The sequence below is a fragment of the Pseudophryne corroboree genome, chromosome 9 (genome assembly GCF_028390025.1).
Source record: "Pseudophryne corroboree isolate aPseCor3 chromosome 9, aPseCor3.hap2, whole genome shotgun sequence".
NCBI lineage: Eukaryota > Metazoa > Chordata > Amphibia > Anura > Myobatrachidae > Pseudophryne > Pseudophryne corroboree.
In genome coordinates, this window is record NC_086452.1 from 471554632 (window position 1) to 471572472 (window position 17841).

The 17841-nt window shown below is 48.1% G+C and overlaps 1 protein-coding gene across 2 annotated transcripts; it reads left to right on the forward strand.

Annotated features, from left to right (window-relative positions):
* The first annotated feature begins 26 nt into the window (after nucleotides 1-26).
* On the forward strand, nucleotides 27-16694 carry RRP9 (ribosomal RNA processing 9, U3 small nucleolar RNA binding protein). Of its 2 annotated transcripts, none has more exons than XM_063941364.1 (15): nucleotides 27-184; nucleotides 981-1069; nucleotides 1142-1251; nucleotides 1340-1401; nucleotides 1492-1533; nucleotides 1779-1905; nucleotides 8444-8568; nucleotides 8650-8742; nucleotides 8827-8927; nucleotides 9314-9448; nucleotides 11667-11729; nucleotides 15611-15756; nucleotides 15937-16016; nucleotides 16316-16389; nucleotides 16519-16694. In XM_063941364.1, the coding sequence occupies exons 1-15, from the start codon at nucleotides 122-124 to the stop codon at nucleotides 16607-16609; spliced, it is 1401 nt and encodes a 466-aa protein (XP_063797434.1). In that variant the 5' UTR covers nucleotides 27-121; the 3' UTR covers nucleotides 16610-16694. The 2 variants fall into 2 exon arrangements, with proteins under 2 accessions (XP_063797434.1, XP_063797435.1); XM_063941365.1 differs by lacking the exon at nucleotides 27-184 and adding an exon at nucleotides 341-438.
* Nucleotides 16695-17841: the final 1147 nt, after the last annotated feature.

Here is a 17841-nt window from a genome sequence, read left to right on the forward strand (position 1 = left end):
CGTGTGCCGCAGCCTATAAGAAGGCCCGGGGCGTGGCTTGACTGCTCCAAGCCAATGGATACGCAGTGGGCGTAACCGGAAGTAGCGTGAGGCTTACACGTGTGGCCGCTGCAGACAGACCATGTCCGGGCTGTTCATTAAGAAGCGTCTGGAGTCCGGCACCGGGAGGAGGCGGCGGGAGGAGGTCAGTACCCGTGGCTGGGAGGAGCCAGGAGAGTCCGCACTGCTCTGCCTGCGGCTCCTCTGGTGTGGCACCACATGTCCCAGCATGGCCTATGGCTGACCTCGTACTGAGCATTGAAGAGAGATAAAGTACCAGGCCGTGTTTGGTGAATGGCCGGAGCTGATTGGCTGGTACTTTATCTCTCTCCTAGTCTTACTGCATAGACTCCACAGGCTGGCTGGGCTTGCTGGGATCTCTGGTTCTTCAGTAGCATGGTAAACCATATGAGCCATATACAGGCAGCTTCCTGTCATCTCCTGTGTGTGTGTGTATATATAATATATCAGTACAGGGCCTGATACAGAGTGTTAGGGTCAGGTGACCGCGCTGTCACTATTAGGGTACAGGGGTGCGTCTGCGCCTCGCCAGCTGTGCGGAGGTGAGTCCTGGTTCTGCCATGCGCAGTAATACGTGTCATACACAGTGATGGGGGTATGTGTCAGTATGGAGTCACTAGAGCTGAGCCCTCTATACATATTTCGTGATGGGGCTATGTGTGTGACGCCCTGTCCGCACTGTGTGTGACGCCTCAGCTGGCGCTCTGTCTGCACTGTGTGTGACGCCTCAGCTGGCGCTCCACCCGCACTGTGTGTGACCCCTTGGCTGGCACTCTGCCCGCACTGTGTGACCCCTTGGCTGGCACTCTGCCCGCACTGTGTGACCCCTTAGCTGACACTCTGCCCGCACTGTGTGTGACCCCTTGGCTGGCACTCTGCCCGCACTGTTCAGCTCACAGATGTTCTCCTAATAATTTCAGACTAAAGATGCGGATGCGCAGAAGAAGAAGAGAAAGCGGAATAATGTGAACCTCAGGGAGGAGATTGAGAGCGACTCGGACACAGAAACGTGAGTCTCGTCATCTGCTTGCTGTCACTTTCCTGCCTGTCTCATCTCACCATCATCCATTCCCCCACATAGAGCCCCAGCCCGCACCAAGCCGGCAGATGTGGAGGAGGACCTGGAGGAGACTGCTCAGGAGAAGAAGCTGAGGTTGGCCAAGGAGTATCTGCAGCAGTTACAAGCGCACGGTGAGGACGGGCGCTGGCGGCCATGATATTACGCTACCAGCTACATGTCTGAATAAAATAATGTGTGTGAATAATTTGTTCCCCTCAGAGGAGGAGAAGTTAGAGGACGAAAGTGAGGACGTCATTGGCGCCAGGTTACAGGAAAATGTGGTAAGTGTCATGGCGGAGGGCGTTAGACGGTGACTGCCGATCCATATTACTTGGGGAATTGTAATCAGATTATTTCCCTCTAATCTGCAGCTGGAACAACGCGGAAAACTCAAGCGTCCATTGGCCAAGGAGGTGACTACTTATTGCCCCTTCCTCTGTCACCCTATAGTGCCCTCTATGTTATAGCGGGGATCCCTCCTCTCTGTGATCAAATAAAGTGTCGGCTCTTCTACGCAAGGCGACCTTCCCTTTATCTTGTCATCTGCCATTCTGATCTTATCGCACCGGGACTTTCTTTCCTTAGGTTATTTCTGTCACTATATTTATGATTCATATGTTTGCTTGATGACGTCACACCTTTCTTTTCTTCCAATCAGTTGCTGCCTCCGGAGCCTTCAGAAATCCGCCTCCTACGGGGCCACCAAGGACCCGTCACCTGCCTCGCCATCTCGCCGGACGACAACCACGTGTTCTCCGGATCCAAAGACTGCTCCATTATCAAATGTGAGATATGGACGTTGCTTTATTTGTGCTCTGATAACATGAAATACAGATGTGACCTCATAGCCATCGCTGCAGGCCCCTCCTGCCACGCCTGGCCGCGAGTCTTCCAGCGTCTGGCAGCTATTCCTTGCTCAAAATGCATCTTAGTCGCAGCGCAGCTAGGATGTGGAGACTATGATGTGATGCATGACACTTGTATGTATGTCTGTGTGCGACCGAGTCTCTGAGTCTGTATATGAAGTGCTACAATGTAGTAGCCGCAGCTTTTTCCAATACATGTTCTATTCTGCTCTGTATACAGCCTCGGTCACACACAGTATACAGGTGTCATATATCACATAACTCAGCGCAGTCTCCTGGTGCGTCCTAGTCACATTATGCTCCGTATACAGCCTCAGTCACACACAGTATACAGGTATCACATTACTCAGCACAGTCTCTTTGCGCGTCCTAGGTGCATTGCGTTGCGAATGAGACGCGTTCTCTGCAAAAAAAATAATGCATTATTTATTTCTTATTTATTAACATTTTGGATACAATGATGAAACAAAACTGGGTAATAAACAAACAGTCATAGAGGTAGGAAGGCCCTGCTCGCAAGCTTACAATCTATAGGGAAATAGTCATTGATTGATCTTGGTGGGTTGCATGATATCACATCAGAGCAGTGATGAACCCTGGTCAGAAAGAAGGGAAAGTGAAGAAAGAGAAAATATGTGGAGGATATGTGTGGACTGTACAGTGGGGATATAATCAGATAGGAAAGCTTATGAAGGTTATGTAAGCGGTTCTGGAATGTGATAACCGGAAGAGGTGAGTTTTCAGGGAACGTCTGAAAGTTTGGAGACTAGAGGAAAGTCTTATTGTGCGTGGGAGGGCATTCCACAGAGTGGGTGCAGCCAGAAGAAAGTCCTGCAATCGTGAGTGGGAGCGAGTAATGAGTGTGGATGAGAGACGCAGATCTTGTGCAGAGCGGAGAGGTCGGGTTGGGAGATATTTTGAGATGAGCGAAGAGATATACATAGGTGAATTTTGGTTAATGGCCTTATGTGTGAGTAAAAGTATTCTATATTGAATGCGGTAGAATACAGGTAACCAATGGAGGGACTGACAGAGCGGATCTGCAGACGATGAACGTCTAGCGAGGAAGATTAGCCTCGCAGCTGCAGTCAGAATGGATTGTAGTGGTGAGAGCCTATGTTTGAGAAGACCGGTCAGGAGACTATTACAATAATCAATGCGGGAGATAATGAGAGCATGGATTAGAGTGTTTGCTGTGTCTTGTGTAAGATATGGTTGTATTTTGGATAACTTTGGTAGATATATGTAACATGATTTAGAGACAGATTGAATGTGGGAACAAAGGACAGATCAGAGTCAGGGGCGACAGCTAGGCAGCGAGCTTGTGGGGTCGGGGATGATTGCAGAGTTCTCAGCAGTGATAGAGATATCAGGTTGGTAACTACTATTGGCCGGTGGAAATATAAGTAGCTCTGTTTTGGAAATGTTGAGTTTGAGGTGGCGAGATGTCATCCAGGATGAAACAGCAGAAAGGCATTCAGTGATACGGCCCAGTACAGATAGTAAAAAAGGAGGGGAGTATGCTTTGCGCTTGAAACAATATATCAAAAATTAGATGTGCAGTCGGACAAAGAAGATAGACTCAGTACAACTTCAAAATGATAATAAAAAAACACTTTTATGGTATCAATTAAAGCAGAGTATGCCACATATAGAATGAATTAAAATAATGACAGTTTTACAATTTGTTAGATAAACTAAACTGAAAATAAAAATAAACATAAGAATAAAAATAAAACAGTTAAATGATTATATTCAAATGGTGATAATAAAAAAATCACAACACTGGCGTCCCAGTGTATTATTTTGGGTTTGTAATTCCCGCAGGGATAATTGACAGTCTCACAGTCTCAGATATTAATATAGTTCTTTAAAGGAAAGGTGCAATCTGTAATTAATGCTCCCGTGCTGGTTCCTGCGTTAGTGTAGAAACAGGGTCCTCATTAGATGAAATACACGAGGAGTAATAATGTGTGCTTTATTTCCTGTTATAATTACAGCTGGTAGTTGCCGTCTTTCCCGGTAAGGTTTTGTTAATTATAAATATAGCAGCAATGTTCAATTTAGATGGATTTAGCCGCCGTGAACAAACTACTGGGAACAGGTGTTAGGCCCCACAGCGGGGGTCACACAGAACTCACCCGACCAGTGTTTGTACAGCCGTGCGGCAATGATGAATCCAGCGTGCGGCAAAAAGCTGTGACCGAAGCTGTCACGGTTGTGCTGAGCTGCGGACTGGGTCCTTTCGGCGGGTATCACCAAGTGAGAAGTGTATCGAGAGTGGGCGTCAACGCGTTTCGTCTCCTAGCAACGGAGACTTCCTCAAGACGGATACTTCCCCTCTCCATGATCACAAATATATACCTGTCTGATTGCTTTCACGGCAATCAGTTGTGGTTAATTGATACTTAAAATTATTATAAACGATTAAACACAAAATAAGAAACATACTGGAGGTATAAATGTAATAAAATTCATATACAAGTAATATTCTAAGATACTAACCATATGTACTGAGTCAATCTTGTATAGTTTACTAAAATGTAGACTTAATGATTTAATTAGGATCAATTTGGACTTCAATTTTTTCTCTCTAGATTTTAACGTTGCAACCTGGCAAGTTGTTTATGCTTAGCTGCTGAAACATCTCAAATATATAACTATTTACACTATTACAGCGCCGGGTTATCACAAACGGTCTCCGTTTTGTGATCTCTTTCTTTTCCAGTACAGATAGTGACTAGTCAGGGGAGGATAGGTAGATTAGAGTTTTCTCTGCATACAGATGGTACTGAAATCCAAAAGAGCTGATTAGTTTACCAAGAGATGAGGTATAGATAGAGAAAAGCAGAGGACCTGAGACTGAGCCTTGCGGTACTCCAACTGAAAGAGGTAGCGAAGAGGAGGTGGAATCGGAGAAGTGAACACTGAAGGAGCGATTAGATAGGTAGGATGAGAACCAAGAAAGGGCTGTGTCCTGAAGACCTAGGGACTGTAGTGTCTGTATGAGAAGAGAGTGGTCAACAGTGTCAAAAGCAGCAGAGAGATCAAGGAGAATAAGTAGAGAGTAATGGCCTTTAGATTTAGCAGTGACCAAATCGTTAATTACTTTAGTCAGTGCTGTCTCTGGAGTGCTGGGAACGAAAGCCTGACTGAAGTGGGTCCAGTAAGCTGTGTGAGTTAAGTAAGTGTGTGAGGTGAGAGTAGACAAGTCACTCAAGTAGCTTGGAGGGGCATGGTAGTTAGAGAGAGCGTTGGGGTCAGAATTTTGTTTTTTCATAATGGGCGTAATCACTGCATGCTTGAACAGTGAAGGAAAGATACCAGTAGACAGAGAGAAATTACAGATGTTAAGGTTGGGATGAACACAGGAGACAGAGCTTTACTTATTTGTGAGGGTAAAGGATCAAGAGGAGAGATAGTGGAGTAGGAGGATGAGAAGAGTGCAGATACTTCATCTACACTTGTGGGATCAAATGAAGAGAGAGTGCCAGAGTGTTCAGATAGATAATTGAGTAGGTCACTGGCTGAGGAAGTGCATACCATTTCATCTCAGATCTCATCAATCTTGTCCTTGAAGTAGGAAGCAAGATCTTGAGCCTTGATAGTGGCTGGTGGGTTGGGTGAGGGAGGGTTCAGAAGTGATTTAAATGTATTAAAAAGTCATTTGGGGTTAGAGGCTTGAGCAGAGATGAGAGTTTGGAAATATGTTTGTTTGGCAGTGCCCAGGGCATTACGATAAGAGTGGTAGGTGGTCTTATATGTGAGAAAGTCGCTAGGAATATGATATTTACGCCACTGACTTTCAGCTTTGCGTGAGAGTTTTTATAGGTGTCTTGTTAATTTAGAATGCCATGGTTGACATCTTGACCTACGTGGAGTGGGATGGGTAGCTGGAGCCACTTCATCAAGGACTAGTTCTAGAATCTCGTTCAGGTGTGATACAGCCATCTCAGGAGAAGTAAATGCAGAAATAGGTGAGAGCAGTTGTTGCAGAGAGGTGGACAGTTCTTGAAAATTAATTGTGTTAATATTTCTGCGGGTTTGAGGAGGATTAGAGGACTTCAATGACTCTGAGTTTGAAATAATGGAGGAGAGCATGCAGGTGATAAGGTTGTGATCTGAGAGAGGGAAAGGAGTGTTAATGAATTCAGAAACTGAGCATAGTCTGGTGAATACTAGATCAAGGCAGTGGCCCTCCTGATGAGTAGAGGAGTCAGTCCATTGGGAGAGGCTGAGAGAGGAGGTTAGAAAGAATAGTTTGGAGGCATGAGCAGCAGATTTTGGACTATCAATAGCAATATTGAAATCGCCCATGATGATGGTGGAGATGTCAGGATAGGAAGTGAGGGAGCCAGACAGAAAAATCTTCCAGAAATTGTTTGGGTTGCCCAGGTGGGCGATAGATAGCTGCAACACGCAGAGAGAAGGGAGTGTAAATCCTGATGGAATGTACTTCAAATGTTGTTTATGTGAGTGATAGTACTTGTGGTAGAACTGTGTATGGGAAAGTAATCCAACCCCACCTCCTTTACTGTTACCAGGCCTGGAGGTGTGTTTGAAGTTGAAACCACCATGTGACAGTGCTGCAGGGGAGGCAGTGTCTGATTGTGTGAGTTATGTTTCTGTTATAGCAAGCAGATTGAAGGTGTTAGATATGAAGAGGTCATGTATGGATGTTAACTTGTTACAAATGGAGCGTGCATTCCATAAGGGACATTTTAGTGATTTGGAGGGTGCAGGGAGACGTGATGTTTTTGAGGTTGGCTGAATTTCTTTATTGCTGCGAATCAGGTGAATGTGAGTGGGGCAAGTGATTGGGTCCTGGATTTGGGGAAATGTCACCAGCTAAAAGCAGCAGAGGAGAGAGAGAAGTTGGAGGTTTGTGAATGATTTTTATGGTGTCCGGTTGTGGATGTTATTGTCAAAGTAGAGAGATAAGTAAAAATCTCATGAGTGTTAAAAAGAGGGGAGTGAATAATTGAGGCAGAAATGTGTACAGAGGGGTGAGTAGCAGGGAGAATGAAGGATGTTATTGTTTTAGAGAAAAAACTATGGAGTACAATGAAGAAAAGTAATTTCTGGTACATGGTTCGTTTCAGATAAAAGTACAGTTCTTTAGGCTTGGAGTGTAAATTGTTGCAATATTTAAATGTAAATATGCACAACATCTAGCAGAGTTGCGCAGGAACCAGCTCTCACTTATGCCAGCCATCTTGTGCTGCATGACGTATTGAGGCTGGGTGTATGAGACCTCTCTCTCTGCATGGTGTATTGAGGCTGGGTGTATGAGACCTCTCTCTCTGCATGGTGCATTGAGGCTGGATGTATGAGGCATCTTGTGCTGCATGACATATTGAGGCTTGGTGTATGAGACCTCTCTCTCTGCATGGTGTATTGAGGCTGGATGTATGAGGCATCCTGGTCTGCATGGTGTATTGAGGCTGGATGTATGATGAACCTCGCGCTGCATGGTGTATTGAGGCTGGATGTGTGAGGCACCTCGCCTGCATGGTGTATTGAGGCTGGATGTGTGAGGCATCTCACGCTGCATGGCGTATTGAGGCTGGATGTGTGAGGCATCTCGCGCTGCGTGGTGTATTGAGGCTGGATGTATGAGGCATCTCGCGCTGCGTGGTGTATTGAGGCTGGATGTATGAGGCATCACGCGCTGCATGACGTATTGAGGCTGGATGTATGAGGCATCTCGCGCTGCATGGCGTATTGTGGCTGGATGTATGAGGCATCTTGTGCTGCATGGCGTATTGAGGCTGGATGTATGAGGCATCTTGCGCTGCATGGTGTATTGAGGCTGGATGGATGAGGCATCTCGCGCTGCATGGTGTAATGAGGCTGGATGGATGAGGCATCTCGCGCTGCATGGTGTAATGAGGCTGGATGGATGAGGCATCTGGCACTGCATGGTATATTGATGCTGGATGTATGAGGCATCTCCTGCTGTATTGCATATTGAGGCTGGATGTATGAGGAATCTCGCGCTGCATGGGGTATTGGGGCTGGATGTATGAGGCATCTCTCGCTGCATGGTGTATTGAGGCTGGATGGATGAGGCATCTCGCGCTGCATGGTATGTTGAGGCTGGATGGATGAGGCATCTTGCGCTGCATGGTATGTTGAGGCTGGATGGATGAGGCATCTCGCGCTGCATGGTGTATTGAGGCTGGATGGATGAGGCATCTCGCGCTGCATCGCATATTGAGGCTGGAGGTATGAGGCATCACCTGCTGCAATTGCATATTGATGCTGGATGTATGAGGCATCTTGTGCTGCATTGTGTATTGAGGTTGGATGTATGAGACCTCTCCTGCTGCATGGCGCGTAAGGACACCTCTGTATCCACAATTAGTGTGGTGTGTAGGGAGAAAGGCCATGGACAGACTTCCCATCATGGATGGTGAAAGAACGTCTCATCTCTAGACCTCCCTTTGTTCTGCAGGGTCCACGTCTGATGGGAAGAAGGTGCACAAGATCCCTGGTGGCCGGAAGGGCTGTGAAGACAGACATTTGGGCCACACTGCACATGTCTTGTGCATGGCGGTGTCCTCCGATGGGAAATACCTGGTGAGGCCATGAGGGGTGTATAGGATATGAGTGGGGTTATGTCAGGTCTGGTGTGATAACCATGTCCATATTCTCCTCCAGGCCTCGGGAGATCGGAACAAGCTGATCTTTATTTGGAACGCAGAGACCTGTCAGCATCTTCATAAGTTCCAGGGCCACCGAGATGCTGTTTCTGTAGGTCCCTTACTCCTCATCCTGTCTCCTAGTTCCAGGTTCTTCCCAGCTGCTAATCTTATTCCTCTCCTTCTACCTCCCCAGGGATTGTCCTTCCAGAAAGGGACTTACCAGCTCTTCAGCGTCTCCCATGACCGCTCCGTCAAAGTGTGGAACGTTGCGGAGAATTCCTACATAGAGACGCTGTGAGTAGTGCCGGGCGTCAGACTACAGCTATAAGGGGCTTCAGAGGGACAATGTTCCAGAATGAAACTTATCTAGAGACCAGCATCTATAACGGTAATGGGAGATATTAGATCTTACCCTACGAGAGATGGTCTCCTGGATATTCAGGGTCCACGTAATGCTCTGTTATCTGTAGACCTGCACAAAGAGTACAGGGCTGACCCAGGTGCTTAGAGTACAGTAAGAGCTGGTGATACAGGGTCATCACTAGGGTTTAGTTATGGCCAGTCCAGGAGATCAAAATGTCACCAGAGTCCTTCCGGTCCCCACATGAAGATCTGTTGATGATTGGGTTGGTTGGAATCTTGTTTTTGAGAGAGATTTTTTTATTTTGTTTTGCCTTTAGGTTTGGCCACCAGGATTGTATAACCGGACTGGACAGCCTTAGTCGAGAGCGATGCGTCACGTCAGGGGGCCGAGACGGAACAGTGAGAGTGTGGAAGATAGCGGAGGAAACCCAGCTGGTGTTCAGTGGACATAAGTGAGTAGGGGGGTGAGGGGGTAACCTGTGTTGCCTGTTATTAGGGCTGGCAATATAGGCTGGGCTTCTGGGTCCTGCACACTCACCAGTAGCTCATTGACCCTGAGGCGGTTTGTAAGGAATTGTGGAACGTTTTGGGTTCGGCGTATAAATACGTTGTTTTTTTTGTTTTGTTTTTTGTGGCATTTACACGGCAAAACAAGGTTGGATTTGCTGTGTAAATGATTGCAGCTTTAAATTAATGGGAGAGCATTCTCGCACGCTATAACATTCACCCCATCACGTTTGATGGAAGGGGAGGTTAAAGCAAATAAAGGTTTAATTTTTATCTTGTGTTTTTGTTTTTTTGTTCCATTGATACGCAATACACAGATGCAGCCACTAGAGGGAGCTCCTTGCTACGTTTTAAAATCAAGGGTTATTTATTGGGAATTTCCTACAAACAATGCGCTGGGAGACAAACTGAGCAAATGGGCATTTTTTTTTTGACCAGAAATAAAAGAAGCGCGAAATCCATATTAAAGAGCGTCAGGAACACACCGGTGCCTGCGTCCTCATAGACGAGTTACGGATAGAGGGACAGTGGTAATGTCAGGGATTAGCCATAGGAAGTAAGCCAGGTACAGGGCGACAGGATATTAGAGTGCAGGAGCGTGCAGGGCACGGAGCCGCATTTGTCAGGGCAATAGGAGCTCCGACCTTAGCATAGGCTGAATCCAGAGTGGCAGCAGCACACAGACTTGTATGGCATTTCTACAGGTATATAAATATCCCCGCGGCCAGCGCTGCCGGTAACGAGCGCCGTCCATTAATGCAGACTTGGAGGTTTTGGTGCTGGCCGAAACGCCCCTGGTACGAAGAGAGCAGGGATAATAGTGACCTCTATGTACTAATATAGAGATTTCTAGAAAATGGAGGCAAGCGGTAGCGTCTCTTGTGCAGCCAGTAATCTGAGCCTAATCTACATCGCTCAGCGAAAGCGCCATTAGGCCATAACCGTGCATCCGAACCCATACCAGCGCCAAATGTAACTGATGACATCACTACTCGCCAAAAGTAATGGGCTCTTCATATACAGTCATGTGGTGTCATGATCTATAGCCCCGTGGCGGCATGTGTATATATGTATGTATATATATGTGTGTGTGTGTGTGGTGTGTGTATATGTATGTATGTATGTATGTATGTATGTGTGTGTATATATATATATATATATATGTGTGTACTACCTATATATAGGTAGTGTCCACACTCACGTGTTGCATATAAACTTGCTGGGGTGGCATCCAGATAGATGAGAAAAAATCCCACTCTAGCACAAATCCAAAGAATCCAAAAAAGGCAGGAGCACTCACCAGTCTTCAAAGCAGTAAAGGGTTTTTAATCGGACCATCAATGTAAAGATAAGATCCATATACATATATGAGATCCAGATAACCGGTAGTGGGACAGGGCGTGGAGCTATGACCGGTGATGCTGGAAAGGCTCTATAGTGACCCCAGGTGGAGGGTGACTGTATTACATCTTGTAGTGTCCTCAGCAATCCGATGACACCGGAATATATCTTCAGTGTTTATATGAGGCTGCTTCTGTGTGTTTCCCTATTGTGGGATGCCGTACGAGGGATCTCTCACATAACTCTGTATTGTGTTGCATTAAATGTTCTCAGATTCAAATGTATGTATATGTTCTAAAGTGGGCGCCATGTTCAGGTGTATATGTGTCCATGGCTGTGTGTATGTATATGTTATAACGCAGACGCCATGTTCAGGTGTATATGTGTCCATGGCTGTGTGTATGTATATGTTATAACGTGGGCGCCATGTTCAGGTGTATATGTGTCCATGGCTGTGTGTATGTATATGTTATAACGCGGGCGCCATGTTCAGGTGTATGTGTGTCCATGGCTGTGTGTATGTATATGTTATAACGTGGGCGCCATGTTCAGGTGTATATGTGTCCATGCTTGTGTGTATGTATATGTTATAACGCGGGCGCCATGTTCAGGTGTATATGTGTCCATGGCTGTGTGTATGTATATGTTATAACGCGGGCGCCATGTTCAGGTGTATATGTGTCCATGGCTGTGTGTATGTATATGTTATAACGTGGGCGCCATGTTCAGGTGTATATGTGTCCATGGCTGTGTGTATGAGCCTATACATTGCGGTGATGAATATGGGCAGTGTCACTGAATCTCTTGTTTCCTGTCTGCCAGCGGATCTATAGATTGCATACGGCTGATAAACGAGGAGCACATGGTCTCGGGCGCGGACGATGGGTGAGTCTCCCGGCTGTGGCCATGCTATAATCCGTCACCGTCCATGCAAGGCGGGGGGTGTATGGTCTCTTATGTCTGGTGTGTTAGACACCCGCCATTCCCTATTCCCTACTGGTCTCCTTGGAAGGATCCATAGGTCGGCAGAGGGCGGCTGTTACTTGGGTGGGACAAACTACAGATCACATTGGCACAATACTTCCTAATGCTCGGTAACCACACAGACTGCAGCCGCCTTGTAATAGGGTAACAACCCGCACTGCCTTGTGGTGACAGCCTGCCAAATCCCCTAATGTTATTATTCAGATTCCTACACCGCAGTATTAGGTCCAGCTAATGTATCAGGTTCTCATATCGTAGTAATAGGTCCGGCTAATGTATCAGGGTCTCACACCGCAGTATTATTTCCGGCTAATGTATCAGGGTCTCATACCGCAGTAATAGGTCCGGCTAATGTATCGGGGTCTCACACCGCAGTATTATTTCCGGCTAATGTATCCGGGTCTCACACCGCAGTATTGGGTCCGGCTAATGTATCAGGGTCTCACACCGCAGTATTGGGTCCGGCTAATGTATCAGGGTCTCACACCGCAGTATTGGGTCCGGCTAATGTATCAGGGTCTCACACCGCAGTATTAGGTCCGGCTAATGTATCAGGGTCTCACACCGCAGTATTAGGTCCGGCTAATGTATCAGGGTCTCACACCGCAGTATTATTTCCGGCTAATGTATCAGGGTCTCACACCGCAGTATTGGGTCCGGCTAATGTATCAGGGTCTCACACCGCAGTATTATTTCCGGCTAATGTATCAGGGTCTCATACCGCAGTAATAGGTCCGGCTAATGTATCAGGGTCTCACACCGCAGTATTATTTCCGGCTAATGTATCAGGGTCTCACACTGCAGTAATAGGTCCGGCTAATGTATCAGGGTCTCACACCGCAGTATTATTTCCGGCTAATGTATCAGGGTCTCATACCGCAGTAATAGGTCCGGCTAATGTATCAGGGTCTCACACCGCAGTAATAGGTCCGGCTAATGTATCCGGTTCTCACACCGCAGTAATAGGTCCGGCTAATGTATCAGGGTCTCACACCGCAGTATTAGGTCCGGCTAATGTATCAGGGTCTCATACCGCAGTAATAGGTCCGGCTAATGTATCGGGGTCTCACACGGCAGTATTAGGTCCGGCTAATATGTCAGGGTCTCACACGGCAGTATTAGATCTGGCTAATGTATCAGGGTCTCACACCGCAGTATTGGGTCCGGCTAATGTATCAGGGTCTCACACCGCAGTATTGGGTCCGGCTAATGTATCAGGGTTTCACACCGCAGTATTAGGTCTGGCTGATGTATCAGAGTTTCACACCGCAGTATTATATCAGGCTAATGTATCAGGGTCTCACACCGCAGTATTAGGTCCGGCTAATGTATCGGGGTCTCACACTGCAGTATTAGGTCTGGCTAATGTATCGGGGTCTCACACTGCAGTATTAGGTCCGGCTAATGTATCAGGGTCTCACACCGCAGTATTATATCAGGCTAATGTATCAGGGTCTCACACTGCAGTATTAGGTCCGGCTAATGTATCAGGGTCTCACACCGCAGTATTAGGTCCGGCTAATGTATCGGGGTCTCACACTGCAGTATTGGGTCTGGCTAATGTATCAGGGTCTCACACCGCAGTATTATATCAGGCTAATGTATCAGGGTCTCACACTGCAGTATTAGGTCCGGCTAATGTATCAGGGTCTCACACGGCAGTGTTTGGTCCGGCTAATGTATCAGGGTCTCTCACCGCAGTATTACGTCCGGCTAATGTATCAGGGTCTCACACCGCAGTATTAGGTCCGGCTAATGTATCAGGGTCTCACACGGCAGTATTAGGTCCGGCTAATGTATCAGGGTCTCACACCGCAGTATTAGGTCCGGCTGATGTATCAGGGTCTCACACCGCAGTATTGGGTCCTGCTAATGTATCAGGGTCTCACACCGCAGTATTATATCAGGCTAATGTATCAGGTTCTCATACCGCAGTATTGGGTCCTGCTAATGTATCAGGGTCTCACACCGCAGTATTATATCAGGCTAATGTATCAGGGTCTCACACCGCAGTATTGGGTCCGGCTAATGTATCAGGGTCTCACACCGCAGTATTAGGTCCGGCTAATGTATCAGGGTCTCACACCGCAGTATTGGGTCCTGCTAATGTATCAGGGTCTCACACCGCAGTATTGGGTCCTGCTAATGTATCAGGGTCTCACGCCGCAGTATTGGGTCCGGCTAATGTATCAGGGTCTCACACCGCAGTATTAGGTCCGGCTAATGTATCAGGGTCTCACACCGCAGTATTGGGTCCGGCTAATGTATCAGGTTCTCACACCGCAGTATTATATCAGGCTAATGTATCAGGTTCTCATACCGCAGTAATAGGTCCGGCTAATGTATCAGGGTCTCACACTGTAGTATTAGGTCCGGCTAATGTATCGGGGTCTCACACCGCAGTATTAGGTCCTGCTAATGTATCAGGGTCTCACACAGCAGTATTATATCAGGCTAATGTATCAGGGTCTCACACCGCAGTATTGGGTCCGGCTAATGTATCAGGGTCTCACACCGCAGTATTATATCGGGCTAATGTATCAGGTTCTCATACCGTAGTAATAGGTCCGGCTAATGTATCAGGGTCTCACACCGCAGTATTATATCAGGCTAATGTATCAGGTTCTCATACCGTAGTAATAGGTCCGGCTAATGTATCAGGGTCTCACACCGCAGTATTAGGTCCGGCTAATGTATCAGGGTCTCACACCGCAGTATTAGGTCCGGCTAATGTATCAAGGTCTCACACCGTAGTATTAGGTCCGGCTAATGTATCAGGGTCTCACACCGCAGTATTAGGTCCGGCTAATGTATCAGGGTCTCACACCGTAGTATTAGGTCCGGCTAATGTATCAGGGTCTCACACCGCAGTATTAGGTCCGGCTAATGTATCAGGGTCTCACACCGCAGTATTAGGTCCGGCTAATGTATCAGGGTCTCACACCGCAGTATTAGGTCCGGCTAATGTATCAGGGTCTCACACCGCAGTATTGGGTCCGGCTAATATATCGGGGTCTCACACCGCAGTATTAGGTCTGGCTAATGTATCAGGATCTCACACCGCAGTATTAGGTCCGGCTGATGTATCAGGGTCTCACACGGCAGTATTACGTCTGGCTAATGTATCAGGGTCTCACACCGCAGTATTGGGTCCGGCTAATGCATCAGTTTCTCTCACTGCAGTATTAGGTCCGGCTAATGTATCAGGGTCTCACACCGCAGTATTAGGTCCGGCTGATGTATCAGGGTCTCACACCGCAGTATCAGGGTCTCACACGGCAGTATTACGTCTGGCTAATGTATCGGGGTCTCACACCGCAGTATTGGGTCCCATTATTGTATTGGGGTCTCTTACCACAGTATCTATTTATTTACACTTTCTTATATATCTCAGCATATTCTGTTGCGCTGTAGAATTGGAAACAACAGCGATAAGACAGACACAGAGGTAGGAGGGCCCTGCTCACAAGCTTGTACTCTATAGGGAATGAGGAAGGATACACAGTGATGGGGGCTATCTATAGCATAGCGGTTCCACCAGATTGGGAAGACAGTCCTGATGGGATGGAATTAGAGATGAATGCTTCCGGAGGTCATGTGGGTCGTTAAGGAATTTGGAGAAGGGTCTGTTTTGTCTCACACTAGCAAGTTGTCCATATAAGTGTGTGGGATAACGGGGGGGGGGGGGGGGGGGGAGACTAATGTGACGTGGGTGGAGGTCCTGACATCGGAGGCTGCCGTAGATGACCTCACAGGAGTCCCCTCCCCTTTGTCTTTCTCAGATCGCTTGCGCTGTGGAACGTGTCAAAGAAGAAGCCTCTGGCACGGGTGAGATGTTCTCACGGAAGCCACGGAGAGGTCGGCATTGAGCAGCCGTACTGGGTGTCGTCGGTGTGTGCTGCCCTGAACAGTGATGTGGTGGCCTCGGGTAGGTGACCATTCCGCTGTATGTGTCATGCTGTAAGTACGGGAGGCGGAGGGCGGTGCTCACGTCTGTTCCTAGGCTCCCGGCTGCCTCCGCTCGCTGTGTCACCTGGACGTGGTGAATTGTATGTTACCGGTTACTATGGGGCGTATGTCTCCTGACTGGTGTCATTGTGTGTTCCAGGCTCCGATGACGGCTGTGTGCGTCTCTGGCAGTGCGGGGAAGCGTTCCGCAGCCTGCACCCGCTCTGCACCATTCCCCTGGTGAGTGCTGCAGTATCTCTCCGTCCAATGCGATGCTGCTTTGTATATTGCTGGCTTGCACCAATATCGCCGGTCTATACTCTCACGGAGCGCACCTACGCCTTCCGCGCAGTGGAGGCCGCCATTCTGTGGGCTGAACCATTAGTCCAGTGAGAGAGATGGATCTAAATGAATTTGTAGGCTGCGTTCCCGGTAATGTCTGGCGCCTTTGCAGTCCTGTTGGATCGGAGTCCGCGTGAATGGCTGAGGGCTTCAGTCTTTGGCTGCGTTACATAATAACCGGACTCTGTCGCCCACAGGTCGGGTTTGTGAACAGTTTGCAGTTTTCCAGCTCAGCCGATTTTCTGGTGGCCGGGGTTGGTCAGGAACACAGGTGAGTGCGGCATCTAATGTGCGGGATGCCTGGCACCGAGATATGGCTCCTCTGCTCAGTCTGTCCCCCGCCCTGTGCTTTGTCTGTCCCCCCTAAGTGCTCAGTCTCCCCTCTCTCTCTCTCCTGCAGACTTGGGCGTTGGTGGAGATTGAAAGAGGCCAAGAATGGATTGTACATAATTCCGCTGAAGAGGAGGCTGCCGCTTAGCGAAGGATCCTGAGACCCCAGCTCCCCCCCAGCCGCCCAGTGTCTGCCTATGTATTGTATAGAACTTCTGAACCAGAATAAAGTTTGGTTGTCTCCTTTATATGCGTCGGTATCTTTCTCTGAATACTACAGCTGCAGCCCATGTCCGCTAAGTACAGTGTGTGCAGCTGGAGGGCCACGCTGGGATTTTTAGTTCCACGGGCTGTCCAATAGTGATCTGTTAGTATTGTTCTTTAATATACATACTTATCCTGTGCTCCCCAGCAAGGTTACATTAGGTCACGGCAGTCTAGGTGCGTGGGACTTGTAGTACTCCCACAGGTATAGAGGTAGTTGTGGCCTGATTTTGAGCATTATAGCAGCCCAGGGCTGTGCAATGTTACAATCCGGGCGGACTCCTTGGTTGTGGCCCCAGCTTTACGTAATCGGGGTACAAAGAGGACAATCCCTTTATGGTAAATACCCAGCATGGTGTCACCCTAATAATTACATGGCGGGGTGACATTGGGGTTACGGAGGGGAGACCAGTAAATAAGACACGAGGGCGGCAGGCCAGGCAGCGAGGGCAGGAAGGGGGGGGGGGGGGGGGATTAGATTCATCTGTACATTGCGGAACCTGCTGTCACGGTTATAGATGGAGGCAATGACTCTGACTTGCTCTGTGGGAGTCACGTTGTACTTAGTGTTCCGCAGCATTGGATATGGTCATTCTCTCTAGTTACACCGCCTCCAGTCTCATGACGTTTTACATGGCTACAGAATATGTTGGCGCTATACCAAAAATAAAATAAAATCTGCCTCTGTCAGTACAATCGGATCAGTGGTTCTGGCCCTTGGGGGCCCCCGCGATACGGCGGATCATAGACATAAGTGACTAATGCAATCACTGCTGATATTATGAAGAAGAACGGAGTCACGAGTCTGAGAGACTTTATATCCCCGACCAGTGACAGCGCAGGAGCAAGCCCCCGGCACCTGCCGTCCTCACACTATAACACTGCGGTATATCCCCGACCAGTGACCGCGCAGGAGCGAGCCCCCGGCACCTGCCGTCTTCACACTGTAACACTGCGGTATATCCCCGACCAGTGACCGTGCAGGAGCGAGCCCCCGGCACCTGCCGTCCTCACACTGTAACACTGCGGTATATCCCTGACCAGTGACCGTGCAGGAGCGAGCCCGCGGCACCTGCCGTCCTCACACTGTAACACTGCGGTATATCCCCGACCAGTGACAGCGCAGGAG